Genomic DNA, 24,493 nt, shown 5'->3' with positions numbered 1-24,493 from the left:
TCTCCGAAATGTTCTCAACAATGTGTGGAGGGTTCCTGTTTTGCATAAAAATTACTGAATCCATGCCCAGGCACTGCTGTAGCTGTGTTCTTGAATAACCTCCTATATGATCGACAATGTGTGGAGGGTTCCTGTCTTGCATAAAAATTACTGAATCCATGCCCAGGCCCTGCTGTAGCTATGACACAACAAAATTGTTTATCATATAGTGATACCTCTCGGCAGTAATTGAGCAGGTCACAGGACCCTACTGGTGAATGTGCTTAAAGAAGAATGGTCCAAAGATAAGCAAAGCTGTAAACCCACATGAAATAGTAACTTTAGGTGAATGCAAAGGAAATTTTTGGATTCCATGCAGATTTTGTGTAGCCTGATATCCAGCAACCGTGGTTGTTCAGGTGAAAGTGAGCCTCATCATTCCACAAAATCATCCAATGCCATGCAGTATCCAACTCTACTTGAGCAAGTAATGATAAAGCAAATGTTAGTCCAATTTAAAAGGTCTGTGGATGCATCTCCTGTGTCAGGGTTATCTTGAATGGGTAGAAATGCAGAATTTTCCACACTGTTATGTAATGTTATGCACATGTATCTTACTGCAGCATGTGCACTGCAGGAACCAATGGTGTTATTCATGGCCTGCTCCACAACAGCAGTAGTGACTTCATTACTTGCTGCTTACTGATTGGTTTGCAACCTCGACCAGGTAAAACTCTCAATGATCTCATTTCTTAAAAACAACTAATCATTCATCACAGAGCACATGGAGATAGTGGACCTCGTCGACATTTGTTCAGATGATGAAATTCGCAGAGTACAGCAACAGCTTGAAATTGTTTATGCAGTACAGCTTTATAAGAAAAGCATGTTTAGCGCAAGTTTACTGCCATTACCATGGATGCTCATAACAACTAGAGTGAAGGGAAAAATCCTATGCTCATCTTTTTAAACACCTTCTGGCACCTGTTGAGTTGTATAATATGCAAATTCCCTGGTATTGAATTTTGGTACTTTTTTTTTCTTGGATATCACTTCCATGATGCAAAATGTATTTCCGCAAAGTTTTGCAGCATTTGGATCACTGGATGGCACTCTACATGATCTTAAACAGGGACACTTTAATTTTGATCACCCTGTATATATGTTCAATTACATTATTATTATTTTTTTTATATTATTTTATTTTTTATGTCGAGCCTGTACATGAGAGGTTGGTTGATCAACCTATAGTACTGTGTATGGGTACATATAATGACAACTTAATACTGTGATTGATTTTATTTTATTTAACAATGCTGATCATAACAGTGTGCTGATCCCTTGCATTCTCTCTCTCTCTGTCCGTCCGTTTGTTTGTTTGTTTGTTTTTAGACAATCATTTTTAATAGTAGTCTAGTTAATGCAGAATAATCCAGAATACATCATAGTTATGCTCAGTGTGAATATTTGTTTGCTGGGTTTCTTTTCATTGACATTTCATGGTGTCATGAAAATTAAAGTGTTAAATTATCTTTAATTTAAAATTGTGACAAGTTATTTATTAAATCAAAAAAAAAAAAACTTTTAGAAAATCTCTCATATTTGAAACACATTTGATAAATATTTAGTTTACTGTAAGATGAATCAGCTTGATAATATTCCCATCCAAGGTGAAATTCAGATAGACTGTAAATATGCAGATATTTTTAGTAGTTGGTCATAGGAATATAATGCAACATTAAATCTGAAATATTTGGTGAATGTAATGAAATACATGGAAGAATATGAGAAAAAATAATTCTGAATCCATAATCCACTATACTATATTTTCTAATGTGTTTATGTTTTTGTTTTAGAATATTTTTAGGTGAACTTGATAACTGCTTGAACGTGTATCAGTCAGCATCTTATTTATTTGGTACTTTACTTGTCTTAAAGACACTTAACCAATGCTACAGTAAGTTAAATTTTCATTTCATACTATAATAATAATAATAGTAATAGTAATTACACACTATCAGATACTAATTATAGTCAGATTTGGTTATTGATAATTACTCTTTGCACAGCATTGTTCATGTGGGGACTATTGTAACTTTTCAGCACTTTGTTATAGTGAGGTATGCTGTAGTGAGAGTCAACTGTATAATTGAAATCTGTTACATACTAGGTATAGGGAAATTATATTTTAAAATAACAAAGTGTTCAAATGATATTAATTTTCAGTTTTATTGCATATATATATACATAATACAGTAATACTAAGGTATGTTTTATTAATTTTTGCTTAGTTCTCTTGCAGTTGCAAGACCTTCATGGTGAAAATAGAACACTGCTAATTTTCAGCAGTTCCATATGCATTACTATAGTGAACACCACCATAACAAACTCACTCACTATAACATGCTACTAAAGAGTCTTAACTGAAGTAAAATGTGCTAAAAAAAAATGATTGACTGACTATAACATGCTACCTTCTATAACAAACATCTCCTATAGTCCCTATGAGTTTACTATAGTGAAAATTTATAAGCTTATAAACTTTGATAATAATCCTGATAACTAATTAAGTTTATGCATCTACTATGAACTAAACATGGCAAAATAAATTGAAGAATCTTAAATGCAAATGAAACTACAAATGAATAAGCAATTAGTTGCTGAATTATGATAATACAGTTAGCTGTGATAGTTACATTTTGTTAGAGTTTGAGATATCCATTTATACCAGTCAGAATGAAACATATGTTAACAGCAACCTTATATTTCTGTACATTTCCATCTTATTTTGATATGAACAATTAATGTTTATCAACAACACAAATTGCTATCATACATACAGAATACAATAATACAAAAAATTATTAATTTTTTTTCCTAAATTCTATTACTTTATTCTGTTCTATTACATCATATTTAAAATAATCTGGTGTATTCTCTCTCTCTCACTCACTGTGTGTGTGTGTGTGTGTGTGTGTGTGTGTGTGTGTGTGTGTGTGTGTGTGTGTGTGTGTGTGTGTGTGTGTGTGTGTGTGTGCGTGCGTGCGTGCGTGCGTGCGTGCGTGCGCGTGTGCGCACGTGCGCAGGACTTGAAAAATGTGCTTATATCTTACAAGCCAAAATGTTTGGTTGACAGGTAAAAAAAATAAAAATCAGAAGAGTAGTTTTATTTTATTGTCAGTTTTATTTAAATAATATCAATTCCATTTTATATCATAAAGAGTTTGTATGTTTGTTGCCTTACTTATGGAATCTATTGGGAAATGATGGTCATTACAAATGCCTGTTTTTGTCTACTCTCACTGATTTTGTCATAATGGAATACAAAAAGCAAGAGTATAGGATATGCATGCATCATTTTATCATTAGAGAGTGCTCAGTTGTACCGCAAAGTAACTGAAAAATGGCAACCTAAAATAGGTTGCTGATTCATAGAATGTCCAGCATCTTGTGGAGGAATGATAGTTTTCATTTCTGTAGTATATTGTCAAAAATAAATAAATTTATATAAGCACGAGAGCAGAAACATAACTTCTGTGAGAGAGTGATTGGTCACAAATTTGAACTCAGTATTCATAAATTTCTTTAAATGTGCCATATCAGTGACATTGGAGATTGTGTTTTCTTAAAATTTATTCATAAAATTTGTTATGTTATGTAATGTAATTTTCTTGTCTTGTATATTTGTTCATTTTGAGTAATTTCTTTATCTTAGGTAAAATACTAGATAGTCAGCTAAGGCAAGTGATTAGCAGTGCTGAAGTTTTATACAAAAAGCTTTCTTCTTCAAATATGCCACTTTCTGGGAATGAAAACATTCATCCTGATTTTGACATGTGAGTCAAATTTCAAAAGACTATACATTGTTTTAGTAAAACTAAAATAGATATTTTTCTTTGAGAATAGAATAGATTTGTTGATTTCAAATGCAGATTACATCTCATTTTGTAAATTAAATTGTCTTATAGAAAAAAAAATATTTCATCATGTTCATGTACATAAAAATAATAATAAAATAACTAGAATTTTTAAAAATATTAACATTTTACAATTTGCTCATACAGTCAATACATTAATAGATTCTTGAGGTAGAATGCTATCAAAAGCTTTGCTGAATTCAAAAAAAATCGGATCATAGCCATTACTGTGGTTTATTTCACACGATATTATCTTAAAAGTCAGTTTATCTTAATTAACTTCCCTTAACGAAATGCATTGTGCAACCTGCTTAACAAATGATCTATCAATATAGTGAATAAAGTTTTTAATTATGAATTATGTGAGATTAAAATTCAAAAATTTTCAGTCAGAACATATTTTTTCCCTCTTTTGGCGATCAAAAAAATGGAGTGATTAACTTTGATATAGATCTACTTAATACCAAAAGAGAGATACCATCCCTATCTCTAACCTTATTAATTTTCAAACATTCAAAATATCAACATGTTCCTCGTGTGTTATACTATTAGATAAATCTTTCCTCTTATGCAGAATTTCCTCTTCTAGCTGAAAAGTTCACACAGACACTCATGAAACACTTAAATTCTTCTGCAACACCAGGGAAAATGGACCACTTGAATCATCACCGATTCAACAGTAGACCATTTAAAACAATTTCTGAGGAGCCGGTTATTGTTTTAATTATTATTATTAATGTCATCATCAGACCACCATGGAGTCAAAAGACTTATCATGAAAGGTCCACAAAAAAAAAAAATAATAAATAAAAAATAATAATCAAACAATACCTTTTAGTTTCCATTCAGTTTCAACCCATTCAGTATTCACAATCATCACATTTTCAGGCAAATGCATTCCACTTACCAACCACTCGTGTGCAACACTGAAACATTAAATCTAGTCTGATTTCAAAATATGAGTGAGAGCATGTCAAGTCCTATAACATCAGTTCTGTTCCTTTAGACTAGAAATGATTAGACAAATTTGGTCTGACTTTGCTGAAATTCTTAGTAATTTACTATAAAGGTGTTTTCTAAGTGTTTGCACATGCAGACACTGCCTCTGGGAACTTGCTTTACTGTTTGTATGCCACTTCTGCATCTGGTGGGTGCCTTTTCACAAAATTTATGGCATGTTAGTTGCACCTTTTTTTGATAGAATTTTATTTGTAAAATTATCATTTGTGAACTGTCTTAATGATATTGAAAATCTCGAATGCAATTCAAACTGATTTCAAGTTACATATATTTATATATACTGCTGTTACGTCCCCTTATTTTCATATATGTTAGTTTGTATATCTCAAAGGGAGGGGGATCTCTTACGTGTGACATTTGATATCTCTGGTTCACAAAGGAATAGCCCAAGGGTCGAGCCAAAACCTAGGATGATTCTTCCTAACCAATCTCTCATTAAGCCTAAGAATATTTATTTTTTTTACTGCACCACTTAGGACCCTTAGATTAATTGAAATATTAATCAAGAGGTTGGTAGAGAGCTTCGCCAAAGTATCAAATAATTGCAATCGTGACCGAAAATTTACACTGAATGAGTTCCCCGCTTAGATCCCTATTATTTCACAGGTGATGCATTAAATTCCATACAGACACAGGATTTAGTTAAAGAATAGCAAACATTATTTAACATAAGACATACAATACTATTTACACAAAGAAGTTTTTCATCCAATAAGGGTTAAGAATTAAATCACGTCTAACAATATTAAGTCACTCAAATGAAATTCACACTAAGTTTCAATAAGCCTTATATATCTCTCCTGATACAACTATTTAACACTATGAACCTTAATTAAACAATCCCTAATTTTATATCCTCACTCTTGACACAATCTTATAATTCCTTTTATAAGCAGACATTAATCTAATACACATTTCATCAGATTACTCATAATATTCCACACACTTGTTTCCCTTTGTTCCTAAAGTCCTCATAATAATTGCCTCTGGGTTTTTTGTTACAATAATTCTATGTGAGATTAAGCTCTTAATTCATACACATGCTATGGGAAAATAGTACACTCTTAGTCACAAAGGATCATACAGGCACCATTCAATTAACCTTAGTTATTCCGTACAAAATATCCTTTATACACTACTAATTTCAGAATTAACAATTTTTTTCTTTAAGCATTCACTCCTAAGATCAAATTTCTATTATAATATTCTTGGACAAGTTTAACAATTTTCAACCACACAGTGCCTATTCATTTAATACTTTCTTGAAATCAAATTAATCACTTTCCTACAGTCCTTATTTTTAACTATTCTTAGAGTTCTCGCTGATTAATTCTTTTACAATTCTTAGATTCTGCTTTCACACACAAATCAGAGAACAAAATTTTATTTATCTATATGCTTTGCTTTCTTTCCCTCTGATCGATGATATTCCAACGCAATCTTCTTTATGGACCTCTAATTTCTTAGTACTCCAGGTATGAACATTCTTGGGCACTTCATGCTGTATAGCCTGCTACTAATTGGTGGAAGTTTGGAATCAGGATCTTCGCCGACAACCGTCCCTTCCGCATACTAGCGGGGGAATCTGCACCTAGATACGCGGCCTATCACGAGGTAAAAACCCGGGACATCCACGAGGATCTTAGGAGCACAACTCAGGAACACAGGACAAAGACCAGAAGACCAAAAAAGACCTGGGGGGGGGGAGATTCCAACCCTTTTATACCACTCTCCTATCGGCCGCTACCATAAACTTGGCTGTTCACCCGAGGCATGAACATGCTTGTGATGTCACAGCGTCCAATTCTCCAGATACTCACTCTCACTAGCACAGGACAGTATGGGATAACAGTTTGCTTTCCCCCTTTCTTCTCTTGGAGTATACATAAGCATAAAATTTTCTTGATTGTTTTCTCTTTTTTTTTGTTGTTTTATAAAATGGAAAACAATTTGACCAAAATTTCAGCATTACTATCAATACAACGTTAGCATATCTTCTTAAATATTCTTTCCATTAAAGTAAATACGTTTTTTTCTTTTTACACTAGTACATAACTTTTCCTTTAGATATTTTACAATTTCTTCCTTTCTTTTTCTTGTTAATACACTTGGTATTTAAAGTACACATTACTATTACCCAGATAACAAGTATTTTCAATATGCATTGTATATAGTTTATACTCTGTTATACAATGATAAGTAGAATCATGACATTCCAAACTTATCAGGGTATAACAAAGGTCCCCCCCTTATAAGTAAAATTTAAAAATTTTTGAGTTTTCCCTTTCCCTTTAAGTCTTCCTCTCTTTATATCAGGATTTTTCATTTTTCCTTTTATTTTATTAGGAAATGATTCTATTGCTAAAGATACATGCGCATCCCTGACTATATCTACGTTCACTCAAACCATCAGAAAGTGTGTTTGTCATTCTGGACTTTCTTTCTCTCCCTGTTTTTTTACATTCATCACCACTGGTTGACTTTTTTCCAAATTTATGTTCCCAATATCTACGGAATTCTCCTGTGACGACCCATTGACTGGAGATCCAAGGTTCTTCGTTTACCTGAAGATCTGCTTTCTCTAACACACGAGGCTTCCTAATTTTTAAACAGTTATTCTCAGGCTTGGTGATTGACTTATTGATCAGATCCCTATTTAGTTGTTTCTGAGATTCATTTCTGTACGCACTCCCCTTTTTCTTGAATGAGATTCTATTCTGACTTTCTCTAGAGATTCGCTTCCTTCACATCTAAAATTGTATCTATTTAAGAAATCATCTCCTAGAATGAGTTTGATATGTGGCAGAGATGTCTTTGACAAGATCAGGAACTCATGCCATACATATAGTCTAAACTCAGGTAGGAATAGTTTCAAATAAACCGGCCTTGTAGCACGGGCTGTGGAAGTGGTGATCCCAATCACATTTATTGGTCTTCTGAGGTGAGTGATCTTATTATCCAAAAGAGACTCTATTAATTTTAAATAATACTCAGAAATGATGGAGGTCTGGGATCCAGTGTCCAATAAGGCCTTACAGTGTCTACCATGAACCCTGCCCTCAACCATCATTCCATGAGGTGATTCTCTCGTTTTCTGCCCCTTTTTCCATGTTCTGTTCGCATATGTATAAGACCTTGGCTCTTCATTATAATCCCCATTGGTTCTTCTCCTACTGCTGTAGCAACTTTGAGCCAGATGACCAACCTTTCCACACTTGAAACACCTGGGAGGCTTCTTTTTATCACTTAAATTGCTGATTGTCCTATGCTCTGATGGTAATACTACTGATCTTGGGAGGTAAGAGCTGTGAGTTTCTCCATGACATTATCTATTCGGTAAAGGAGGGGCCTCTGTAGCCTCTCGACTTCCTCGCGAATCAAACTCTTTGTTTCATTTGTCTCAATGGTCTTATGTTCTGAGGCCTTCACAGATATTGTTTCCAGTCTCCTCATTACTTCGTCTAATCGCTCCATGACAGGTTCCTGAAGGAGCTCCACTTCCTGCTTGACTATAGCTCTGATCTTACAAGTCTCAGAAAGGATTTCAGTCAACTTATTCACTGTATCACCATCATTGCCCTTGTTTCCTTTTCTTATCTTGGTTCTTTATTGGGCAGCATTCTTGCTCAACCAAATGTATAAGACCGGCAGCAGAAGTAGGACGGATGTCTCCAAGCATCTGCTCCCGTTCCTTACTGCACTGTAACATTCGTCCAAATTAGTGACCTTTTTGTTAAAAGCAGTTTCTCTTAGCTCCTGTCTCACTCCTTGCCTGAATTGCTGGAAGATAGCCTAGTCCAGGTGAGGTCTGTCCTCACCTGAGACACTTAAAGTACTGGCCACCATTAGCAACCTATTCTGAAAATCAGAAACACTCTCCTTATCCTTTTGAATACACTTCTGGAGCTTCCACAAGTTAGGCCCCAAACTTCCCAATTTGGAAAATTGAGAAATTAGTACCTCACGAAATTTGGAGTACTCCAGAGTTTCTCTTAGAATAGGAGAAGAGTACTGATAGGATTTAGCCTTTCCAGTTAGCTTGCTACGGAGTAGAACCAGTTACTGAAAGTCGGTCCATCCTCCAGCCCTTCTTAGCTCCTCTATGTAATTGAAAAAGTGATGATGACGTCATCAGTTTCCTCCCCCGAGAATTGAGGAAACACTTGTTGCAGGTTAATATATTGAAAGAACTTGTTATTGTTCATCCCTGCACTACTACTTGGGATAGACATGCCTGTTACTTAAATATGATACAATATCTAAATTTAACCTTTTTTCTTTTTGACAAATTTTTCTGAGTGGAATTTAAAACCAACCTGCTGTGATTTACCATTATTCCCTAATTAATTTAGTAAGTCACGATCCTGTTGGCTGTGCCATTGTTAAATATTTTTATTTATATGTTTTATACTTAATTAGTTTGTTTGTTGATTAAATCCTTTCTTATTCAAAACCTTATTCAATTAAAGTCCTACCAGCTGCTCTATAGTTATGTTGTTGCTTTCTCTATATTTTACTGCTTTATATCTTCCTATTCTATCTTTCTATCGCTATTTTTCTTCTTCAGATATCGGACCTAATATGCTTGCATCTATTTATGTCTAGGACTGTTTCCTCTTTGGATACTGGCAAATTTTTATTATGCTACGCCAGCCAGTATCCTATAGCAGAAAAGGTTCCTACTCAGGGAGACAATACTAGACTCTTAGCTGTTCTCACATAATACTTTACTTTAATGCTGCTGGATAGATTCAGACTGCAGTCGTGACCTAAATCTATAATTATATACTCTTACTAATTCTTTCCTGCCAAAATAGGTTCTACTTTTATAAGTGGTAGTTTGGAATCGTAATCAGGCATGACTCAGGTTTAGGTAAATATGACATGTTTATTGGAATATCTAAACAAAATACAAAATTCATACACTCAATTATGACTCAATACTAAATGAAACTTGAGTTAAGAGGTTAACATATCCAAAATTAATTAAAGGTCATAAAGCATGTGAAACACAATAACTGCATATTGGGATAGATAGCAAATGATATGAAGTTAAACTAAAATTCCTTTCTGTAATACTATTCATAAGATAATATAAACAAACATTCTAATGTTACTCAGTTACTAAAATCCACAATTCTGATCTCATTAAGTTAATCCTATCACATAAAATTACAAAGGTCTCTTCCAAACAGTTTTTCTTACTCTCTCAAAGGAGATTAACTTTCTAATTAGAGACTGTCCACACAGTTCTTTAGAATACTGTCCTTAATTTCACATTCGCAAACAATCTTATCTCTTCTAATGATTTTTATACACAAAAATAGAGTAATTTCACCTTACTGAACTTTTTCTGCGTGTTTCAGCACAACATGTACGTCCGGTTACTTCTTGTCTATTGGCTGTCCATACACCAATGTAGGGGTTAAGCTATCTTCATTATTTCTGCTGAAAACAGACTTAAATCTTTGCATTTCAGGAACAACTCAAGGGGACCTCTCAGTGACGGCTTGATTCAGTTTGGACTGGAAATTTTTACCTTCGGCTCTGCATAGAATCCTTCTCCATATTCAAGAAAGCCTGCTGTCTGACATCTTATCTTAGCACAGATGCTTCACCTCCCCCCCCCCTTTACGCGACCTCCCACTAACTTCCGAGCCACCAAACAGGAAAACGATAGCTTATCAGGGTATAACACTGTGTATATGTATGTACACATCTTTATTTGCTATATATAAATAGTTTGCTTTTTGTACCCAATGACTGCATTATAAATGTGTTAAAACATATTTTCTGCAACTGAAAATTTGAAACAGGATGTTAGGACAAATGTATTTAGTTAGATAATGTGTTTGGCACTACTCGAACTGTTTTTCTTGCATGCATGGGGCATAATGTGTACTAGAGATGACTTGTTTTTCATTATGACGGTATCTTCTAGTTGTCTCTAATTACATTAATTGTTACTAAATATATAGTACAAAGACTGTAAATTTCTCTGTTGTATTATACAGAGAAATCTTGCTTTTACAGTATGTTGTCCATTGAGGACATTTTTTCATGCTATAGGAACATTTTGATTCCAGCCTTTGCAAAGAACAGAGATAAGTAAAAATTCATCTTTCCTGAATAAAATTAATCTTGTGTATTATAAGAAATAAAACTGCATCCACTGATCTTCAACAAAATAGTAGCATATGCAAGATCTATTACTGATAAGGCAGAAGAGCCACCGACAAAAAGAAAAAAATATATATGTGTAATGAATGTAGGACTCACAAAAGGGCGGAAAATTCTGATGACAATTAAGAATTGTTTATATATGTCTATATTCATATATATTACTATGTTTAATGTGTACGCTGATCATCAGTGAATAAAAGAAAAACTCTTAGAAAACAAGCCAAAATATAAATAAAACATAGAAATAAATGCACATAACAAATACAACAAACTGTAGAAAATGATTTGCTGCTCCATCAACCCATATGTATTCCTGCTATGTCTAGATGAATCACCTGGCACACATTTTTGGTTCATTGGATTAGCTCCTCCCTATAGTTATTTACTTAGCTACTAATGCACACAGTTGCAATGTATTATTAGTTAGCTATTTATATTTTGCTAAGAAATCTCTTTCCATCTGAGGTTTTTGTATTATGTCACAATCAGCATGCGAGTAATGTAATTTAACATCATCTGTTGTTCGTAAAAAAGAGAAAAAATTGATGTGTGATGATTATTTATTTTGCAAGGAAAGCAAAAAAAAAAAAAAAGTTCATATTTATTTTAATGAATTCTGCAGTATGTGCGAAAAACATAGTAATGAACTTCGACATCCCCTTCACTATGCTATGAGATATACTGTTCGACTGCATGTGTAGAATCTATGCCATTGCATTTAGCTGTAGCCAATGGCATAGATTCTACACATTATGTGTAGAATGTGAACTCTGTATGAATGAAAAATTGAGCATATTTTCATTCATACAGAGTTCATAGAGCAAATGGTCCAAGTCCATGTTTGTGAGCAATTTGTTCATCGTTTCCATAAGCGTACCCCAAGCAGTAGTGTCATCATTGCCTTAATTGAGAGGTTCTGACATACCAGGATGTTCTGCAAAGCAAAGGGCATTTGGGAAAGACCACAAACTGTTAACACAAATGATAATCATGTGCTGGAGCAAGTGTTACAAATTCCAAAACACATTCAGCATTTCAGGATAGATTGTTTATTTTTCCTACATTTTTTTTTCTTTTTTTTAAACAGATACAATAAATAAATTGTATAGCAAAAAGTTAAAATATTGATGCACACCAAAGGAAATTCCAAGTAAAACAGTATACTTTAAGTCAAGTGACACAAAAGTCTTGCCATTAAGGTATTAATGTCAGAAGAGAGTAATTGCATGATAAAAGACAGGATTCTGTTCATGTCTTGATCTGTTAAAAATCCTAAGGTGGTCTGAGTATTTCCACCACTTTGACTGGTTAGGAGGTTAATCCCTCTCTCCCTGATATACGTCAATTATTCAAATTCAGCATAAAATCTTTTTTTTTTTGCCATGGAAAAGAAAAATGTACCAAATGGAAAATAGTCTAATTGATTCTTTCCTTTCCCCTAACTAACCAATTTCTGTATGGAATTGGCTAGTGGGGGAAAGGGAGTCTCTAGGAAAAAAAGCACTTGATACTGATACATACAAACCATTAGTCTCACTATGCTATTACATGTATTTTCTGTTGATCTTTTATGTACATTTTATTTACAGTAGGGGTGCTTAAGGGTCAAAGCTATATAACTGAGAGGAGACCTCCACATAGCCTTTAAAGGAATGCGGAGAACCGACCAGGGCTTCTGGCCTAATGTCCGATCCTCACCTTCTCTTAGTGCACCCTGTTGGGTATCTACTTGGATACTGAACGAACGAGGATGGGCTGGCAATTTGGGATTTAGCCGACCAAATTGTATTCTTATTCGTTAAACCAAAATAAAAAAAATGATGGTACAACATGACAAAATTTCATGCCGGCTGGGGCATCGCTCGGTTAAACAAGGCCCCGGTCCCCGTTGTTTTCGCCAGGGAACCAGGGCGAACAGCAAAAAGTCAACTACTGGAACAAATCTGAAAACAAACCCCAACTCAACATCACCAGAGTTAAAGATCGGTACTATCAACGTAAGAAGCCTAAATGGCAAAGAAATGGAGCTAGCTCCATTTCTTTGCTGGAATTAGATAAGTACCAGATCGACATAATAGGGGGTGACTGAAACAAAAAAGACCAAAACTGGTGAGATCGTTCTGAGCAATAAATACAAAACGTCATATTCAGGCAATGACAGTCAAGGAAAAGAAGGAGTAGCCATAGTATTCAACACAAAATATGAGGCTAATCTTCTTGAATGGCAGTCAGTCTCAAGTAGAGTAATGTGGACAAATATGAGAATGGGGAACTGGACAATGAGACTTATTTGTGCCTATGGTCCCACAGAAGGTTCTACTAAGGTAGAAGTGGAGGAATTTTTTGAGGCTTTAGAAAAAGCAACTGACACAATGAAAAAGGAAAAGTTGGTCCTTGTTGGGGATCTAAATAGCAGAGTAGGAAATGATTGTGAGACATACAAAAATATTTTGGGAAAATTTGGAGAAAAGAGCAAAGCTAATATTAATGGCAAATATCTGTTGGATTTCTGCTCAGAACATGGACTGGTTATTACTAACACCATGTTCTAGCATAAAAATGTGTACAAATTCACATGGAGAGAAGAAGCAAGGAATAAGAAAAGTCTCATTGACTTTGTTATTATTGATGGTAATGTTTTCCCACTGGTGCAGGACACCAGAGTGTACAGAGGATTTGAAATTGGAAGTGATCACTATTTAGTCTTGAGCAGGATAAAATTGAATTTCATATTGAAAAGAATAACATGTAAGAAAGTTTTAAAGTGAATAAAAGTTGAGCAGCTCTCAGATGTGAACTGTAGTCTAAAATACACAAAGATTATTGAAAAAAAAAGAAAGAGTTTGAGAACAGGAATCAAACCTTGGAGATTCAGTGCAAACTCTGAAGAAAACATTGATTGGTTCTGCCAGAGAGGCATGCGGTGAGGTTGTCTGCAAGGATAAAAAAATCCGAACTCCCTGGTGGACACAGAAAGCTAAAGAGGCAGTAAAGGAAAAGAAGAAAGCATATCAAAATTTCATGGCAAATAAGTCAGCTTTTACTCTTACAGAATACAGAGACAAATGCAAGAATGCTAAACACTGTGTAAAACTAGCTAAACAAAAGTCATGGGAGGACTTTGCCAAGAATATAGAAAATAAATATCAAGAAGGTGGCAAATTTTCTGGAGGTTGCTGAAGAAGCTTAGGAATGGAGGAAAGAGTGCTGTAAAAGGAGTTAGAGATGATAAAGGTGACATGAAAACGGGAGAAAAAGATATCCTTGAAGTATGGAGTAATTACTTTGAAAAACTGCTAAATGAAACAAGCAGTGATGACAGCACAGTGGTAAAAAACACTGACCAGGCATGCAGTCAGGAATACATATCCATACTTGAAGTAGAAAAAGCCATCAAAGGCTTGAAATGTGGAAAGGCAACAGGAGTAGATGATATTCGACCAGAAATGCTGAAGTATGATGGTATGAGTCTTACAGTGGCTGCACTGCATTGTTCAGAAAGCCTGGACAGAGGGACGAATTCCCGATGATTGGAGTAGAGCTCTCATAGTACCCATATATAAAAAGGGAAATAAAACTGAATGCGAGAATTACAGAGGTATTTCCCTACTGAGTGTTCCTGGCAAGATCTATGCAAGTATACTTGAGAAACGGTTGAGAAGAATTGTGGAAACAAAGCTTGGTGAAGAACAAGTTGGATTCAGGCCAAATAGAGGCTGTCAGGATCAGATCTTCACTTTGCGACAAATAGTCGAGAAAGCATGGGAATATGACAAAGATCTGTATTTAAGTTTTGTTGATTTGGAAAAGGCATATGACAAGATGCCAAGAGAGAAGCTATTCAATACGCTGCAGTTATATGGTGTCAATGGGGCATTATATCAAGCAATACTTAGTCTTTATTTGAGTTGTGAGTCAGCAGTTAGAATTGAAGGAAGTACAGGAAGATGGTTTAATGTTAAATCTGGTATGAGACAGGGATGTACATTGTCCCCTCGGTTATTCATTATCTATATGGATCATTATGAAAGAAAGTGGTATTAAACATGATATCAAAATTGGAGATGTTAATGTCATCCCTTTGCTTTATGCGGATGATATTGTACTTCTAAATAAATCCTCTACAAGTCTGCAAGATTCTCTGACTAAATTGAATAGCTGTTGTAATAGATATGGTATGAAGGTCAGCAATAAAAAGACAAAAGACAATGAAAATAGGCAGAATTATTGAAAATGTCAACTGTGTTGTGAATAGAGAACCTGTGGAACAAGTAAAACATTTCAGCTACTTAGGCATTATTTTTACTGAAGATGGTAAATTAAATATAGAAATAGACAACAGAATCAGAAAAGCTGGTATGGTGGGAAGTCAATTGAATAAATTCATATGGAATAAGAGAGAAATTAGTCAGAACACTATATTAGCTGTATATAAGACAGTGTTCAAACCAGTTTTAACTTATGGATCTGAGAGCTGGGTCAGAAGTAAAACACTTGACCAAAGACTAGAGACCGCAGATATGAGAGTCCTGAGAACGATTATAGGCATGAACAGATGGCATCAATGGCAATATTATATTAAAAACGAGGAGATTAGGAAAGAACTTGACATTGTCAGCATCCCGGAATGCATCAGCAGAGCTAATCTCAGGTGGTATGGTCACTTAAACAGAATGGGCAAGGAAAGATTAGCAAAACAAGTGTTCTCTGCCAGGGTGGCAAAAAAACGACCCAGAGGAAGACCAAGATATAGGTGGATTGATACGGTATAAAGTGCCTTAGATGATAGAAATATAAGATCTGATAATATTGGAGTCTTGACAGGTAACAGACTGATTTGGAGGAAAATCGTAGATAGGAAGTTAGTAATGATGTAATTTTTTTTCATGTAGTACTATCATATCCTGTACACCCCTTGAGGGTACATGGCAGGAATTTGATGATGATGATTTACAGTAAAATTACACTACTGTACAAAAAGAAACACACAGCTGTCTTCCCTTCCAAGGCACACTAGTTACCTGGCTACTAGATGGTGCGTTATCCTTTTTTATTTATAAAAAACCTACACATGACTAGAAGATTCTTACATAAGCAGTCACACCATCATCTATCACAACAGTATGGCATCCTCAAAGCACTCACCAAAACCAGACTGTTTGTTCTAATCACACAGTTCATGCCACAGAACTCAGTTATTATTATTATTATTAAGAGAGACCTTCAGGGAGTCAGGGACTCATCGAGGGAGGCCACATACTACACACATCAGCTATCATACTTATTCTTGAATTCATTCACACTGCTTGCACTCATAACATCCAATGGCAATCCATTCCCATTATGCGCCATCCTATGAGAGAAAAATCTAGCCCTCATCCTTCTTAGCAGCATTTATTCTCAGCTTCCAAGGATGACCTCTTCCTTTCCCCACCCTCCATAAATTGAAAAATTCCATCAATTGAAATCTTGTATGACCCTTTTAGAAGGTAAGTCTCAATCATATCATCCCTCTCCTGTTTGTTAGTGGCTGCAGTCTACAAATTCTCAAGCTGTCTTCATAATTTTTAACACTCCCCTTGCACTCTCTCCAGTATATATCAGAATCACAATGGAAACCAGAAGCCACACCTGCACAAAATAGTCTGTTATATTTGCAATGCTTTTTAGTCAATGGCTTGTAGCCATTAAAACGTTTTGTCTATAACATAGACAAAATACCATGCTTCTCTCCTACCCCCCCCATACCTAACATGCAAGATAACAACAAAACTGTAACCATTCAGCTGGCAACCTTCATCCATTCTCCAAAGGACCATCTTCATCCTCTTGCACATTCTGAAGTGTGTAAATTCTTTAATCAACTTAGTTTACTGTGGACAGACTGATAGATCAGTTAACTGTTCTATCAGTCTATAGAAGTTCTATATAGAAGAACATTAAAACCACATATTCAATCATCTGTGTGGCAAGCATGGACTTGGCAAACTGTGCTGTAGATATTCCTTCACACAGGATTAAATTATTGTTATTATATGGGCACCTCCATGGAGTCCAAAGACTCATCACGGGAGACCCGATCTATCGTAACTCTCCTTGAACCCATTAACAAAGCACTCACAACTGACTGTGACAACCCATTCCACTCATTCACAACTTTCCAAGTAAAAAATTATTCCTCACACCCTTACTAACCACACCTTTATTCAACTTCCAAGGATGATTCCCTTTTTCTGGTCAGTCTAGCCAAGGACAACTTAAATGTTTCTATCATATCCCCTCTTTTTCTCCTGTCAACCAACTTCTGCAATCCACATACCCTCAATCTATCCTCATAGGTCATTTACATGCCACTCACCATCTTAGTCATTGGCTCTGAATCCTCTCCACCGCTTCTTCATCCCCAAGAAACCCAGGGAACCAGACTTGAGCACAGTAATCCAGATGTTGGCATATCAATGTCTTATAAAGAGGAATGACAACTTTCTTATCTCTACTTGTTAATGTGTTCTTCAATAGCCAAGTAATCTTATGGGCTACCTTAACAACCTTAGCAATATGTCCTCTGAACTTTAACTCTTCATCTACCCCCCCCCTAAATCTCTAGCTTTTTCTATTTCCTGAAGTATAGTGCCATCAATGTGATACACAGCTTGTAATCTGTTTTTCCTAAAATGCATAACTTCACATTTTTTGACATTAAACTAACACCCATTAACTTTTGCCCATGCTCTCCACATTGCCTTAACTATTACTGTACCTAATTTCACATTCATCAGCAAACAACTGAATATTCTGACTTTCTGTTCAGGTTATTTCCTATATTATTTATGTACAAATTAAATTGCACAGGAATGGTCCCAGCATTAAACCTTGTAGCACACTTCTAGTCACCTGTTTTTACCTCATTTCTGACCCTCCATATATACCACTGTCCATCAGCCACCCTCTTATCCACTTAACCAGTGTCATATCCATCCCTATTTGTCCTGGTTTGTGTAACAGAGTTCCATGTGGTATTCTGTCAGATACCTTTGCAAAATTGAGCAAAATCATCATGTAGCCATTTCCTTTATCCAACTCAGCTATTACTCTATTACAAAAAGTTAGTAAATTACTAAGGCATGACTGACTATATCGGTCATGCCTTAGTAATTTACTAATCCTCATACAGTATCATATTTTTATCTACCCATCCTTGAATTCTGTTTTTGGCCAATTTTTCTAGTACTTTTATCATTACATCTGAAATACTGCTTGGTCTATAATTTGCTACTGCAGTCTAAGAACCTCCCTTATGCACAGGAATTATTTTGCTGTCTTTCCACTCCCGTGGAACCCTACCAGAGCTGAGAGTTAAATTAAAGAGCCTAGTCAAAGGCATTGCCATTTCCCTTGCACATTCTCGCAGAACCCCTAGCTGATATCCCATCTAATCCCACAGCTCTATTTACATTAAGATTCTGGAATATCCTAAGAATCTGCAGTTCATCCACTTCTGTTCCAACATTAGTGTCTGTCACATAGGTTAAAGCAGTAACCTCACTAGGATGATATACCCTTGCAAAGTGGTCACTCAGCAACCCAACTATTTTATCTGCTTCTGTCTCCTCATGACCATCATTACTCATTAAGGTTAATCTTCCATAGTCATTCTTCCTCTTCTTGCTACATAACGAAAGAACTCTTTGGGATTTCGTTTGAACTGCTCAGCTAGATTCTTCTCATGATCTGATTTTGCCATCCTGGTCACCTTTCACTTTACGTGCCCTCCACAGCATTTTCTTCTTCTGCAGCTCATGCTTAATGATATTATTCTTATCTGATTAATCCTCCTTACCTTAGGTATACAGTTTAATATTGCTTCCTCTAGATGACTCTTAAGTATATCCAATGCACTACTACCATTCTTACTCTTGAGTGTTTATTCCATGGTACAGATTTAAGCTTCATCCTGAGCATGCCATAATCACCTGTCTTGTAGTTCCACAAGGCAGGTGATTATGGTATGCTCAATATCCCCTTTCTTGATAGAATATGCCTCATGTTTTCCAATCTCCCAAGTCAAGACCACATGGTCACTTTCACCATTTGGAGGCAATGTTATCACCTTGGTTATGGATATCTCTTCTTATCCCATGACCAGCTCCAATACTCCCTCATCTCTGGTCCCCTCCATCACATACTGCCTTAAGTAATTATCTCTCAGCACCTTCCTGCAATGTAATCTTTCTACCTTCCAGTCTATATCTCCGTAGTTGAAGTCCCCATAATAATCACTCGACCTGTGCTCATTGTACTAATTTTGCGATGCATATCTTCCAGTTCATCTATGGAACTCCCTGGCCTATAGTAACAACCAACTGTATATTTTGTCTTACTGGCCTTAATCTCACACCAGATTGCTTCAAATGATCAGCCATTCACCTGTCTTCCATTCTTTTTGGTTGCAATTCATCTGCTATCATCATTAATACTCCTCTCCCATCATATCTTCTCTGAAAATACTAAACCCTTCCCATTCAGCGACTGTAACTACATCATCTGCTGTTAGCCAACTCTCATATGCCTATAATGTTTAACAAGGTTGCACTAACCAATGCCAAAAATTCCTCCCTCTTGTTCCTGATACGTCTAGCATTAGTGAATAGAAACTGCAGCATCTCTTTAGTCCTCCACTCACCCACTTTAACTTTCTGAATTGACTTGTTCTTCTTCTTTGGTGCTACAGCCCCATATAGGGCCTTGGCCTCCTATTTTTAGGTTTCATAACTCACTACAAGGTGGGGTCATTACCCCCATGTGCTCATTTCTGAATTGACTACCTTATTAAATATAATTGAGAGACTAGATTCCTCACCTGGTCATTCTCACACTCACTCACTCACTTCATGAGTGCCTTCCCACAGTGCCAAAAAAAAACTGTACTGTGTAGAAATTACTATACTGATTTTGGAATCAGTTACAGTTATGAAACACTTACCCAACCTAATAAGTATGGCTGCATTAATTCCAAACATCTGGACAACGGTCATTCTAAGACCATATTTTGCCTAGCTTCACTTGATTAACTTGATTTTTATCTGGTCATTAGAGGATATCTTTATAGAACATTAGTTCCTTGTTATTTACTATTTAAATTGTTTCTATCACAATCTAATCAAATGCTGTGTTTATGACAGTTGTAATTTGTGTTCTGAAGACATGGTTAGAAATCCAGCAAAATATTAGTAGCTCATTAAATTGTTTATTTAGGTTATTTTTCTGGTGTTGTGTATACCAAAAAGTACTGTTATTACTACATTATAAAAATAGGTATCACACTGGTGAGCAAAGAAGTTTAAAGTTGAAGATCTTTCAGGTGTGAAGTACATTACTGAATAACAGCATTTCCCAATTGTTATAGCTGGGACCAGATTCTTTGAATATATTTTTTTTGCAGTACATCACATATGCACATACGTGTATATATGTAATTTACTGATTGAAATAAGTAGATTTTTAATACATAAAAATATCTGATATTTTTACTGGTATGTGGTATTGGTTAGGTGAGCCTTGCATTAACAAGTATTTTCTGTGTGTGTGTGTGTGTGTGTGTGTGTGTGTGTGTGTGTGTGTGTGTGTGTGTGTGTGTGTGTGTGTGTGTGTGTGTTATTAAACTTGAATAAACAGTTGTTATACATTTCTGTATTGTTTTTATCATTTAGAACTTGATGTTCTTTGTTGGCATCTCACATACCATATTTCAATTTTTACATATGCTAAAGAATGGTAATTTCTTTTTCCTGAAGATTGGTACTGGCCTTTGAGAAACCACACTTAAACCTCAAGGATTACTTTTTAAAATCAGTGAACATAATTAGACTCAGCCAGTAATTTTATAACATAGCCAGGAAAATCTGTGTTTTCCTGGCTATGTTATAATATTATAACAATTAAAAAATTGTTTATTGATTCAAGAAATTACAAATACTTCCAACTTTCTCTCTAATATCTACATTTTTAATAGAATTCTGCCTCTGATATGCCATCTGTTCACTTTTTGCATTTTTTTTGTTTTAAATCGATCCCCCACACAAGATATTTTAGAAGTTATAGAACATTAATTCCATCTGTAAAACAGGGATTGAGGGAGAGGTCTATTAATATTCTTTTTGAATATCTGGAGGGTTGTGGTCCTTGTGGAACACTTCATGAGGAAGACTAGGAAATTGAGGTAGGTGGAATGGGAAGAAAATGTGAAAGCAGGTTTGGTGAGTTAGCACTAAAACGGTAAATGGATTAACTGTTCAAGTTAATTTAGATGCTGAAAGTTTATTTTCCACTTGGTTAGACTATAATAAATTTAGTTTAATCCTTTATCCAAGTATTAGCAAACAAAGTTTGAGCCTGAAGTATTTTCAGGACTGAGGCAACTCGTAGCAAAGGTGGACCAAGCTCTCATCACTCCTGTCTCAGTATCTCCCATAATGCAAAGCACATCTCCTTGCTGCTATGTATAATGCTATGCATTAAGGGAAGGGCCACTACCCAGACCGGTTTCAACCTTTATTGAGGTCTCGTCAGTAGGAGGCAGAAGTTGCTAACACTTGGATAAAGGATTAAACTAAATTTATAATACAAGTTAGTTTAGGTTTTGCTGAAAGGAACTATAGCTGACAGTTCAGTGGAACAGCATTCATGGAAATACTGTAAATATGGCATATTTATGGCAGAAACAGATTATCTGTGAGACAACATTTGAAATGAATCTATTACAGTGAGTGTATCCATTAGCATTGCTCATGAATGAACATTGGTTTAGTGTAAGGTTATAGTTTTTTAAAATAAATATATGCATTTTTTAGAATTTAAATTTAAATTCTTTAATTCAAAACTAGAATATACACATTATGGATATGTATATTTCCATATATTAATTTTGTAACTAAACATTCTATAAGAGAGGATGCCAAGTGCATTTAATTTATGAACACTGCATTAATATATTACAGCAATAAATTTAATAATTGTAAAGATTAAGTCAACTTTCACTGTAGTAAATACTATTAAGGTGACCTTACTATAAATGACTGCTAAATGTTTGAGATGAAATCCCTCATTGTTCATCAATACTATTGTGAAAGAATTCACTATTCAACTAACTTTCCACCAACTAGTTCACTGTAGTGTCAGTTGACTGTATCTTGAAAATTACATATTTTTAATTGTTTTCAGTATTTCTGAAAGTGATTTTTTGTTAATTGTTGCAGACTTTTGACCAAAACAGCAGCTTTATTAACTGAAGAAGAAAATTAAGCTATTGGAGAAAATATTAATTAAACATTGCCGTGACTTTTTATCCTTTGATTTTGCTTTGGTAAAACTTGTAATTTAATACTGTTAAAAGTGCATTGGATCTGGTAGAAGTTTCCTTAAAGTGCACTTATGTATAAAACAGAGATTTATAAAAAATTATCCAATATATTGTAGATAATTTATATTATTTATGTTAAATACCCATGAATAATTTACTGCATTGTGAACATTAGAAATGGGAAAATTTTAATTTGGTAAATTAAGTACTGTTGCAATACCTGTTTATTTTAATGATATTCCATTTTTGTGTTTTAATCATTCTTTAATTATTGTTATTAATTATTATTCTTATCAGAATTTCTGTACTACACCCCATATGGAGTAACAAACAAATTCTTACTTTAAAGCTAAATAAAATACATACTTCACTTATGTTTTGAGTGATTTCATGCTGAGCTACATATCCAAAATATTATTAAAAACCATGTAATTTGTAATATATTCCCTTATAGTTTCTTACATAATTACATAAATTAATTTAGGTGGATAGATTAATTTTATTGTCTGGTGTAAAACCACTGACTGCCTTAAGGGAGACATTAAGTAGTTTGAAAAATTTGAAACCTCGCTATAGTTTGGAATTTGCAGTGGGTTCATGGATCATCCAGTTCTTAGCTTGCCCATGCTACTTTAAGTTGTACAACTTACAGTACCACAAGTTGGTTAAGAATTAATATTTTAAAAAAAATCAAAATAATCATCATCATCAAATTCCTGCCATGTACCCACAAGGGGTGTACAGGATATGATAGTACTACATGAAAAAATTATATCATTACTAACTTCCTATCTACAATTTTCCTCCAAATCATTCTGTTACTTGTCAAGACTCCAACATTATCAGATCTTATATTTCTATCGTCTAAGGCACTTTGTACCGTATCAATCCATCTATATCTTGGTCTTCCTCTGGGTCTTTTTGCTGCCAACCTGGCAGAGAACACTTGTTTCGCTAATCTTTCCTCGCCCATTCTGTTTAAGTGACCCTACCCTGAGATTAGCTCTGCTAACGCATTCCTGGATGCTGACAATTTCAAGCTCTTTCCTAATATCCTTGTTTTTAATATGCTATTGCCATTGATGCCATCTGTTTGTGCCCCTAATCTTTCTCAGGACTCTCGTATCTGTAGTCTTTGGTCAAGTGTTTTATTTCTGAACCAGCTCTCAGATCCATAAGTTAAAACTGGTTTGAACAATGTCTTGTATACAACTAATTTAGTGTTCCGACTACTTTTTTTCTCATACGAATTTTTATTCCATACGAATTTATTCAATTGCTTCTGACCATACCAGTTTTGTTGATTCTGTTGTCTATTTTCATATTTAGTTTACCATCTTCACTAAAAATTGTGCCTAAGTATCTTAAATGTTTTACTTGTTTCACAGGTTCTCCATTCGCAATGCAGTTGACATTTTCAATGCCTATTTTCATTATCTTTGTCTTGTTATTGCTGACTTTCATGCGATATCTGTTACAGCAGTTATTTAATTTAGTCAGGGAATCTTGCAAACTTGTAGCGGATTTATTTAGAAGTATAACATTGTCCGCATAAAGCAATGAGCTGACATTAACATCTCTAATTCTGATGTCATGTTTAATACCACTTTCCTTCATAATGTGATCCGTATAGATAATGAATAACAGAGGGGATAATGTACATCCTTGTCTCACACAAGATTTAACATTAAAACATCTTCCTGCACTTCAATTCTAACTGCTGACTTGCAACTCAAATAAAGATTAAGCATTGCTTGATATAGTGCCCCATTGATACCATATAACTGTAGCGCATTGAATAGCTTCTCTCTCTTGGCACATTGTCATATGCCTTTTCCAGATCGACAAAACTTAAATACAGATCTTTGTTATATTCCCATGCTTTCTCGACTATTTGTCGTAAAGTGAAGATCTGATCCTGACAGCCTGTTTGGCCTGAATCCAGCTTGTTCTTCACCAAGCTTTTCTTCCACAATTCTTCTCAACTGTTTCTCAAGTATACTGGCATAAATCTTGCCAGGAACACTCAGTAGGG

At 34.9% G+C, this 24,493-nt stretch overlaps 1 protein-coding gene across 2 annotated transcripts in view; it reads left to right on the top strand.

Moving 5' to 3' along the window:
- Nucleotides 1-22,775, top strand: part of LOC150102691 (condensin-2 complex subunit G2-like) — a 401,754-nt gene extending 378,979 nt beyond the window's left edge. For both annotated transcript variants that reach the window (XM_090398912.1, XM_090398911.1), the window contains 3 exons: nucleotides 1,836-1,936; nucleotides 3,695-3,815; nucleotides 22,355-22,775. In XM_090398912.1, coding sequence (XP_090255038.1) covers nucleotides 1,836-1,936; nucleotides 3,695-3,815; nucleotides 22,355-22,400 — 268 coding nt within the window. In that variant the 3' untranslated portion in view covers nucleotides 22,401-22,775. The remainder of the gene's footprint in view (nucleotides 1-1,835; nucleotides 1,937-3,694; nucleotides 3,816-22,354) is intronic.
- Nucleotides 22,776-24,493: the final 1,718 nt, after the last annotated feature.

Source organism: Typopeltis vanoorti, chromosome 10, assembly GCF_054136105.1.
Source record: "Typopeltis vanoorti isolate ZY-2024b chromosome 10, IOZ_Tvanoo_1.0, whole genome shotgun sequence".
Lineage (NCBI taxonomy): Eukaryota > Metazoa > Arthropoda > Arachnida > Uropygi > Thelyphonidae > Typopeltis > Typopeltis vanoorti.
The sequence above is the reverse complement of the archived record's forward strand: the minus strand, read 5'-3'. Positions and strand labels throughout refer to the sequence as shown.